The sequence below is a fragment of the Pelobates fuscus genome, chromosome 3, assembly GCF_036172605.1.
Source record: "Pelobates fuscus isolate aPelFus1 chromosome 3, aPelFus1.pri, whole genome shotgun sequence".
In the NCBI taxonomy this organism is placed as follows: Eukaryota; Metazoa; Chordata; class Amphibia; order Anura; family Pelobatidae; genus Pelobates; species Pelobates fuscus.
In genome coordinates, this window is record NC_086319.1 from 170,890,476 (window position 1) to 170,901,987 (window position 11,512).

An 11,512-nucleotide genomic window follows, 5' to 3' on the forward strand; every position below is an offset into this window, starting at 1 on the left:
ATTTTGGCGAGTCATTTACGGCCTGTCTCCAACAATCAATATAAGGAAACTGGCCGTAAAGTTCAGGCCTACCCGATACAGCCACGTGTACGCGCTGTACCAGAGTTGGATCCAAACTGCCACGTGGTGGCCATGCCGCAACCAAAGTAGGCCACTCCCTAGTACACAAAGTGACCAAACGTACAGGAGACATTTTAACCCCAAAATCACAAGTTTTGAATCCCTTTTTAAAATTCTTCACCATACAACCTAAGGGATCCGGAATCGTTGACTGCGACGCACCCATACTTAACAATGGAACGTCGTCGACAACGAATACTATACACGCGTACTATTCAACAGTCACACCCGTTTCCTCTGGCAGCAGCACCACGTGGTACGGTTACCTAGTGAAACGTACACAATAACACAATAAACACTCAGGGAATTCCCGTACACACACAGCTGTTACACCAGTCACTAAATAATCAATATTATGCCCTTTGGCGTAACTATACAGTCACCCACGCTATAATTCTCTATATACGAATTACCCGTCTATAACACACCCCAGTAACATCGTCTTTTACAAATAGCGGTTACAGTACGGTTAGCATAGGTCAAAGCACAAGTTAAGGTCACAATACAATTATTAGTGGTTATGGTGTTAAACATGCAATGGACGACAATGATTAGTACTTATATACAGTGTCAGTAAATATACAGGGTTATGGTACCGTGCACTATAATACAGCAACACACTATTAACACTCTCGCTAGACGGCTGAGCTCGCGCTATCTAACAAGATATACACTTTACTAAACAATCTTTAACACATTTACAATTCCCAACTAAACTATTGGCCAGTACCTTGAATGGACTACCTAAAACTATATACACCCGTTTTGGTTAGCCACACTGCCCAATCACCACATATAGCGAGCTAGAGAACCGAATTTACACAGGCGCCTCTTAGTCGCACTATCAAAAGTCTAGTGGGTTCCAAATTTACACGCCTTCCCACTTAGCCCAGATAGGTTGAGAGCTAGCGAACCGAATTTACACAGGCGCCGCTTAGTCTCCCGGTCCCTCCGACCTAGCGAACGTAATATACACCCTAGAACGCTAGTCTAGACAAGACACCGGTGTCCGGCTAGGGCTATTTACACCAGGACCCCGCCTGACTAACAAAATCAAACGGTCTGACTAAAGAGCGTTCGATCGAGCGGTGCGCCTTCGCTCCTTCCCTCCGACAGAGGGGGCAGATACACAGATTCAAACCCCTTTGGGCCTACCGCACAATCGGTATACCCCTAGTGGGTCCTGCCGTCTAAAACAGCAGTTGTCTTACCTCCTCGTTCCTGAACCTGAGTTCACACTCATCGACGGGGACACCCCAGCACTTCTCACGTAGAGGCCGATGATCTCCTGGACAACAGACCAGTGGCGCCGAGACGAAGGGAGGTCCACGCAGAAGTTCAGGGGTGCAGCCGTAGAGAACGTGGGCAAAGATAGACCGTCTCACGCCTCTGCCTCTCAGCTACCGTTGAACGATGAGTTTCCCGGCCAATGCACCAAATGATACCGGAGAAACTGACGGAAGCCAAGCACAGAGAGATGGACACAGGTTTCTTCAGGAAGGAAGAGATTCTTTATTGGATCACCGATCGGGACTCAGAGGGACTAGCGTCACCAAAATACAGCAAGTTCTGAGCCCCGGACAATAGTGCAGGCTCCTTATATAGGCACATAACTCCTCCCATATTAAGCTCCACCCGCACATTCTCTTAACCAATCAACACAAATGAGAATTAACTTCCTGTTTGACCGCATGGCTTGTCCAGCACAATGGAGGAGGGGGAATACTACATCCTGTATTCTTGCACATGCTCCGTACACTACTGATCGTATCTTGCCTCGTGCAACCAACTGATCGATACGTCAGCATATGCACGTACACATGCCACGTGGTAATCTCGGCCTACTAAATTTATTTTTACCGAGATTCCACCACACTCCTTTAATCCTGCAGTTGAAAACTTTGCTATCTTTATAGGATTAACCTTCCTCTAGTGGCGCTCAGTGTGACAGTCACCAGAGGTGTTTTCATAAAATAGCAGAGTAATAATCTGATTGATGGTGAGTGGCTTTTGTCAACAGGGGTGGGCTGGGAATCACAGCGGCCCAATGAGAGGGGGTGGAACCAGAAATGGGGTGCTTTGTCATCATCAATGACAAGCACGTCCCCTCTCAAAGTGAGCATGTTCGTTCAATGCACTTGCAGGGCAGACCATGCGCAAAGCCCTGATCAGTGTAAGCCGTGTGGCCACCCACCCCACAATGTGGTGTCACCCCCACAGATACTGTCAACCCCCACAATTTAGTGTCACCCCCAACACACACAATCACCCCCCACAATGTAGTGTCTCCCCCACACATACTGTCAACCCCCACACTGTAGTGTCACCCTCCTCTCACACACTGTCACCCACACACACTGTCATTCCCCCAAACACATTCTGTAATCGCCCCACACAATGCTATCCCCCACACACTGTCACCACCTACACATTGTCACCCTCCCCATACACATCCCCCTTACATAGACTTATTCCATATTCACCCCAGCATTATGATACTCAGCCTCCCAACCATGTGACACTCACCCTGTCACACCCATCCCCCAACCATGCCGCACTCACCCTGTCACATTAACACTCCCTAATCCTGTCACTTAACTCCACTCGCCCCGTCACACTTCCTACTCCAACCATGCCACACTCACACTGTCACATTAACCCCTTCAATCCTGTCACAACTATCCCCAACCATGCCGCACTCACCCTGTCAAATTAACACCCCCACACTTAACTCCACTCGCCCCCCCCAACCTTGTCTCATTCACCCCCTTTGCCTTACTCACCCTGCCAGTTATTCATTTACTCACCCTGTAACAGTCACCAGCTGAAGACATTTATAATACATACACAGTCATGAACCATATAAATGCAATTCACAAAGGCCACAGGCAGCCCCTCATACAAACAACACACAGGAAGCAGCTATCCAATACCTATACGGTCCCTGACACAAACAGACATACTCACAGATATACATTTACACACGGATACTCTTCATCAGACACACACTCTCAGGCACATACACAGGCAAAAAAATGCTAAACACTCATAAAGATACACAGCAAGATGCACAATGTGACTTTGTCTGTATTTGTCAATGTGTGTCTCTGTGCATCAGTGTGTGATTTGTGTGTGTGTGTATGCATGTGTTTGCATATGTGTGCATGTATTAGTGTGTTTGTGTCTATGGCTGCAATTTGAGACTGGTATGGCATGGGCAATTAAAGATAAAGTGACAACATATACATTTGGATCCAATGAGCTGCAACATAACATGACCGAGTTTTACTTGTTTTTTTTTTTTTGCAGTTGAAGCACCTCTAGTGAAGCGCCGACAGTAACTAAAGGCATGTTTATCAGTTCAAGGTAAACATTGCTGTTTCAGAAAAATGGCAATGTTCTACTTGGTAGTGTTAAACCTACAGAACCACAGCACCCAGGCCACTTCATGGAGATGAAGTATACTGGATGACTTTAGTTGTTATAGACATACTACACTATATTAGTATTCCTGTCCCATTGTGTTTTCTCCCTTATATTGGCTCCATTGGATTCCACACAAAGACTTTATTTGTTAAGCGCTGCTTCCCTTCATCCCCCGCTATATTATGCATGTATATTAATATATGTAATGTGTGTGTTTGTATATATGTATATATGTATGTATATATGTATATATGTATATATGTATATATGTATATATATATATATACATATATACATATATACATATATATATATACATATATACATACATATATACATATATACAAACACACACATTACATATATTACATATATACATATATACATACATATATATATGTATGTATATATGTATATATATATGTATATATATATATATATATATACATATATATATATACATATATATACATATATATACATATATATATATATACATATATACATACATATATACATATATACATACATATATACATATATACTACGGTATATACTATATACTATATACTATATACTATTTCATTCAACTAGCGGCCAGTTATATTCGGAGAATGTCAGGTTATGCTCCCAGCCTATCACTGACTGCCTGGCTAAACCATCTACAAATTGTTGTTGTTATTGTTCTTGGAGTGTTCTTTGAATGAAACATGCAATGTGAACTATGCTTTACCAGGGTAATTTACATAAGTGAGTTTTGATGGGAATTCAAAATGGATTCATAGTGAATTTCAAATTTAAGGCCAAAATGGCCAAATTGGAAAAATTCTTCAGCTAAACTCCACCTATATTGTATGGCTTGAGGACGGCGATGAAGGAGCAAAGTGATCTCTGACAAGCAAGGGTGCCACTAGAAAGTTCAACGAAAAAGGTAAGTGTCATAGAGTTAAAGAGAATGGTTGTGACCACTGCAGCCCTGAACCAGCCATTCTCAAATTAAAACACCAGGTCCCTTGTAGCTAGAGTGGGGGCTTTTGAAGGTTTAGGGAGATGGAAGTAGTCATCCAGATGGATGTTCTTAGCTTGCCAAGTGAGAAGGATGCCTCAGAAAATGTGCTAACTCTGCAGCCATGACTTCCCCCACAATGCCCCTAATGTACTGTCGGCATTATGTATACTCAAAAGCGACAAAGCATCCTCATGCAGGTTCAGAGTGTGTTATAACTTCTGGACTGACTGCTCAAGTAAAGCAAGCCTTTGAGTACGGCCTCTCACTGTGTCCTTCACTGCACTAAGCCATGCTGTCAGGCCTGTGATATCCAATCAGAGCTCAGCAACATCTGCCAGTATTTTTTTTGCAAATCTTGCAGTAGCCCTATTAACAGTGTAGTCGTGCTTCAACTATGGAAGACTGTTTGGTGGTGGCTGGGCAACGGGCATGTTTTCATCAGCATCCAAAAATAGTTCTCCATGTAGGAGGTCTATATGGGCCTAATGGCACCATGGTTTTGTCGGAAAAGGTTTTGTTTTGGATTTCTTCGTATTTTGACCCGAAGTGATAAAGATAAGGTGTGCATGCGATAAAAGCCCAGTGAAGGGTACAATAAAGCAGAGAAAAAGCTTTACGAAAATAAAGTCCGTGACGAAAGAGTCAGGCGAAATTGCTCAAAATTTACCCATATATACAATAGACCACGTTTTCTTTTTTTGCAAAGAATATGCCCACTAAATCAAAGATGAAAACTAGAAATCTGAAAATTGCTAAATTTTTGAGACATTATAGAGTCACATTAGAGATGTGTACATGGGGGGAATCTTGCTGTACTAGGGACAGGAGCAGAACACAAAGCATGGGTCTATACTGGAGCAGGTCACACATGGTCTGTTAATTTCCCCCAGGACATAATATATGTGTGAAAGTCACCTAACAGTTAAACATAACTTTCAGATTTGACAGAGTTTGGCAATTAATGCAAAAATGCATTTTTATACCATGGGCGTCTGTTTTCTACAAATATATACTTTTGTTTAGTGGTGTTAGATTCTGTGACTTTAAAAAAAAAAAATTTAAAACTTACGTTTAATAGTATAAGCAAAACTGTGAAATAACATTTTTAATTTTTTTTCCAATGTTTTAAAAATGTTGTTAATACTTAATATTGGACTATGTATACATATTGGTCATCAGAAGAAAGCCCTATCTATTCTTTAATATTGTGCTATGTATACATATTGGTCATCAGAATATGTATACATAGCACAATATTAGCATAATATGTATTGGATTCAAATAAAGCATTGAACTGTAGTGGAATGAACAGATAGCAAAAATATTAATTTTGTCGACTAACAGTTTTAGTAAAATTTTAGTTGACTAACATTTTTGAGATTTAGTCGACTAAAACTAGACTAAAACAATTCAGACGACTAAAATACGACTAAAACTAAAATGGCTTTTTAGTCAAAAGACTATGACTAAAACTAACTTGAAATTTGCCGCCAAAATTAACACATGGGCACAGAGGGGCTGTGGAAGGGGCAAAAGAGAGAGACATGGACTTGGAAGAAAGACCCCTGGTAGGCTTGGAGGACACAAAGAGACACAGAGGGGCTGGGGAAGAGGCAAAAGAGACAGAGGTTTTAACTAAATCCATTACATTTTAATTGTGTTGACTAAAATCTACTGGAGGTTTAGTCACTAAAACAAAATAAATTCAGATGACTAAAATACTACTAAAACTAAAATGGCTATGACAAAAATAAATAGAAATCTGTCGCCAAAATTAACACTGGTTAAAAAGCCCTCCGGCACAATCTCATGGAATCGTAGAACAGATTTGTTTATGAAGGACCAAGACTTGGAGTTGGCTAATAATCTAATATGGCACCATTCACTGCTTAAATTAGCTTAAAAGGCCACCTCTGAAATTGATCCTAACTATTTAATGATTATCTCGCCTTTTGATACAGCCTATCAGTAACCTTGGACGGAGCAGGAGATCCACTTTAAACATAAACCACTATGCCACCAAAAAAACCCTGGCAGAAAGCATGTTGGACGTGGCTCTGTTCATGGCGAATGCAACACAACTAAAAGCGGTGCTGGAACAGGGACCAGGCTTCACTTACTACATCACACTCATCACGCTCATCAGCTTATCACTGGCTCTGCAGTTAATAATTGGTGTTCTATTAATTATCATTGGTAAGAGCTGCCTCTCAGAGTACTCATCATACTTTCTAAATTACATGTTAATGAGAACCTTTAAAATAGTAATAATTTAATATCACATTGATGAGATTTCATTTAATAATTTGTCAGGACTAACATGTATGCTGTGTCACCTGTATTCAAGCAGGAATTTTAGCTCTGATGCATTTGTAACCAAAATGACAATTGGCAGGTTCTAGGATAATCAGATTTGTGTGTAATGTGTAGGCATATAATCCGAATCCTAAAAATCTGTTTTTTCACCTTAAAGGGGCACCATAGTCACCAGAACAACAATAGCTTACTGTAGCTGTTCTGGTGAGTATAATAGTTCCCTTCAGGCATTTTAATGTAAACTCTGCCTTTTCAGCGAAACAGGGTGTCAACTTTGTATTCCTGACACTTTAGTGTTCCTTTAAGGTCTAATAACATGTCTAGAGTGTCTAGAGTTTTGACACTTTGGTCATTCACCTGATCATATAGGTTTTTACAATGGGAATCTGTCTGTTAAGGCTGAAAATCTGCCTATTCATCAAAAATATGTGCATCATGAGAATCAGGCCATTTATCCAGATTACTAGTTATTAGTCATTTACCCTTATCCTAATGTGCTCACTCACACTGAGATCGCATAAAGTGTTCCCTAAGCATTAATCACTCTAAGAATCTGCCAAATCACATGCAGCCACAATAATCTGTCCTTTCTCTCTAAGAATCTAGCTTAATATTTACCTTTGTAAAAATTGTAAAAATCTGCCACTTTTCTTTGAAAGCATGGGTGTTACCCAACTAATCTGTAAATTCACCATATAAATAAGGAGAGGATACAGTGATACAGTGAAAGCCACTTAGATTAAAATAGGTAGACTGTTTTGGTGGCAATGATCCCTTTACACTAACCTAGACTAGGAGCAAGTATAGAGAAAAGAGTGCATTACTTGTCCTTTATTTGAGTGGATGATTGTAAGCTCACAGGCTATCTAGCTAAGCACTTTGTATAAAAGAGCATAAACGGCTAGACATCAGCTTATGGGCAGGGCTCTCTACCTCTTGTATTTGTCTGTGTACATTGTACGTCCTCCACTAATTGTACAGCGCTGCGGAATCTGTTGGCGCTTTATAAATACCAGTAATAAATTAATAAATGTAATGCTATACAGTAAAGCAGTATACCTATAGAAGGCAAGACTAGATCGGTTGAGGTCAAGGGACAACAGAAAGGCAACAAGGCAACAGTAGGAAAAGCCAAAGTCAGAGGTACGGTAGAGGACAGCATAACGAAGAATAGAAAAATTTAAAAACCAGAAAATCACACACAAACATGTGACTCACTTACACGGACAAGAAGATTTAGTTGCCACTGTACCAACTGCACCATTTATTTGTGTGGGTCTTGTAGAAGGGAAGTGGTTGGTTTGTGTCTTTACACCTAATACAGGACAGTAGTTGTGCTTTGCCATAGCTGCCTTATTCTAAATCCGTTCAGAGTATCATGATGCTACAAGTTATTTGCTTGACATTCACAAAGGGACATCCCACTTGGTTAGTAAAGGGACACTATAGTCTCCAGAAGAACTACAGATGAATGTAGTGGTTCTGGTGCCTAAAGCCTTTTTAATGTAAACATTGCCTTTGCAAAGATGCATTGATTGAGCTGCACTATGCTGCATGAGGACATCCATCGTCACCGAAAACCCCATACTAAAGCATTAAACGATGCTTTCCTATGGGGGAACCACTAATGCGAGCATGGTGCTCGCTGCACATGCACATTAGCTTCCCCCCGCTGGCTGATGTTGGCAGGGGAGGAGCTGAGGTGGAGCCTGAACCAACTCCAAGTGACATTGATGCTGGTAAGTGACAAAAAGGATTTTTTACTTTAACTTTGTTTTCCTGGCACTATTGTTTCCATTTAAGGGTGGCCACTATAGTGTCAGAGCATTTACCACTGACTTTGAATAATGAATACAGGAGGTAGATGCATGCTATAAAGGGATCTGGAAGAACTCTATATTCACAATGTCCTCCTTGGCCAACAATCTGTTTTTCCAAATTTCTTGGCCATACAATCAATGTTTCAGCTAATTTGTTTATATAGAATTGCTCATTTTTTGGAATGCTCTCAAAAAAGCTTTTGAAAATATCGTTTCTGTGGGGTTATTGTATCTCAGTCAACCAGATTCTTTAGAAGTGCCAAGTTCCAGAAGATCATAATTAGCTAATGGTGTTCTGCTTAAAGAAAATGATTGGAATTCTCTCTGTTGACCTTTCCAGCTCGTAGAAACATAAATGACACCGAGAAACACGAACGGCTTGACCTGCTGAACAATGTGGCCACTGGCTTAGTCTTCTTGACTGTGCTTATTAACATATTCATCACAGCGTTTGGTGTTCAAAAAAGCGGACTTTACCCATCCAGAGGGCCACGTTAAGTCCACTGAACAGGTATATGACACCATAAAGCCAAGGAGAATAAACTAGGGAAAGAGATTTATTGAGAATTTGAAAAGTTGGAGAAGGATTCTACTGTGAAATGTATATGAGTGTATAACTGGATCCTAGTACAATGCAGAGCCCCTATTTTTCTGAGGTGTGCATATCACATACCCCTCAGAAATGTTCATAATGTGTAAATTCATACATAATGCACATGTTGCATTGTATATGAAATTATTAGAGAACCTTCAGCATGTTTAAATAAACACTATAGTGTTGGGAAACATTTATTGCTAACACTACAGTTCTGGACTATGTGTTTAGATGGCCTTCCCTTCTCAGAATGGAATTAAAAGGTATTTCATGTAACTTTTCTCCGTCTATGCATTGGTCTTGCTGCAGCTGGCTCTGCCTCCATGACTGAGATCATCAATATTGGACCGATTATTGGTTCTGGACTGATTATTGGTTCTGTTGATTATTAGAGCCGTTATTCAGCATTTTATCAATAATCGTCATCGGCCTTGTAATTTACAGATATTACTTATAACTTACTCACCTCTCCCAGTCACTGCATGCCGTCTTCTGCATCTGGAAACTCCAGCCACCAATCGACGAGGCACCACGTTGCGATTCTTATGTCACTCCTCCCTGTCATTCCTGAGACGGCAGTGACATGCTATAGACACCAGAACCTCTACATTGAGTGTAGCAGTTCTGGTCACTTTAGTGTTCCTTTGATTTATATGAGTGCCCTTAGAGCACTCACCTATACCTATTATTTAGGAGTTTATTACAGAGCCCCTGTAAATTATAGTGAACATTGGGTTATTACGGTACATCCAGTATTGTGCTGTTTAAATCAATATGTTACAAAGCTACAATAATGTGCACATATCACAGAACACCGAGCAATGTGCACAATCCAAGCTCCACCACAATGTGTAGTATGTGCAAAGATGTGATAGAGCCAATTGCAATGCACAATGTGTTTCATTGTATTACTTCCTTGATATAGCACCTCTAAACCAGATCTCCACAATAATGTGTAGGGAGGAATAATTACTATTCTGAGTCTTAAAATATATGCCTATCTAACAAAATCTCATGGTATTGTTTTGAATAAATTAGTAAAAAACAGACTCTACACCAATACGCTATCTCAGAAGAGCATGTCAGCAGATGGGGAGAGATGGAAAGAAAGGTTAAAGGGTAATATGTAGACTTGTGCATTTTCGTGATTTTAAATGAACATATTTTTGACAGGTCAAACAAATTCCCTAACTACAAAACACTATAAGACTAAATGACTAAACAAGCAAAATGAACAATGTACAAACTGTTTTGTTTGATTTGTGATGTGGATTTTCATCCATGATGTTATTGGTTACTTCTTCCCACTTGATCTGTGAGCCAAATGGCGTCAAAATGCACCCATCAGCGTAAAGCAACATATATGCATAATATTTATAATATGCATACATTTACCAACGCACTGATTGACCAATTGTAATGCCCTTTTGCTTTGACAGAATCGTTTATTCCAAATAGTTTGCATGGATGAAGTTCACCCAAGCAAAACACCCTATAAAGGAAGTTCGGCCCACCTGACCTCATTTGTTTGACAAATCAATTCTGCTGAATTATAATCCGCTGATTATATTTTATTAAATGTCATAAACTTTTAGAAAAATTTACATTTGTGAAGATTTGATGACAGTTGTCTATTAATGATTCTGAATGCATGGAAATAGCTTGCTCTCTATGTACATCTCTGGTCCCCTGCCACAAAACATTATCACTCATCTTTGTCTTTTTGTAATAATGTAAGTTGTGGAATTCTCTCCACACACAAACACATAACTGTTCAATGCTTTCTCTTTTGTTTTAAAGGTCCTGCGAACATATGCCAAGGTTCGAAACCCCAGTATTCAGCTGTTCTTCATCCCCAATTCATGTTTTGAGTATCTAACAGCTTGAACCCCACTGTGTATTTTATTAATAAATATTTTAATGTAAAGGATTTTCATCAATTATATTTGTCCACTTGCCAGCCCCAGCTACCACATCTCAGATTTGCTATCAAATAGAGTATCATTGGACAACATGGGATGTTCATCTGAAATTATGTACACAACAGAAGTAAGGATATACAGGGCCGCCATCAGGGGGTGACAACCATGACGGTTGTCACGGGCCCGGCGGTCCTGGGGGGCCCGGACTGCACTGGTAATCCTCTGCATGCCCGGGCCCCCAGCCCTTCAATCTGCATATATACATAGCGAGTACCGCTATGTATATATGCCTCTGCGGGCCCTG

At 40.3% G+C, this 11,512-nt stretch overlaps 1 protein-coding gene across 1 annotated transcript in view; it reads left to right on the plus strand.

The window, feature by feature from the left end:
- NINJ2 (ninjurin 2) overlaps positions 1-11,216 on the plus strand; it is a 91,935-nt gene extending 80,719 nt beyond the window's left edge. The window contains exons 2-4 of the mRNA XM_063447703.1: positions 6,517-6,751; positions 9,032-9,202; positions 11,087-11,216. Coding sequence (XP_063303773.1) covers positions 6,517-6,751; positions 9,032-9,189 — 393 coding nt within the window. The 3' untranslated portion in view covers positions 9,190-9,202; positions 11,087-11,216. The remainder of the gene's footprint in view (positions 1-6,516; positions 6,752-9,031; positions 9,203-11,086) is intronic.
- Positions 11,217-11,512: the final 296 nt, after the last annotated feature.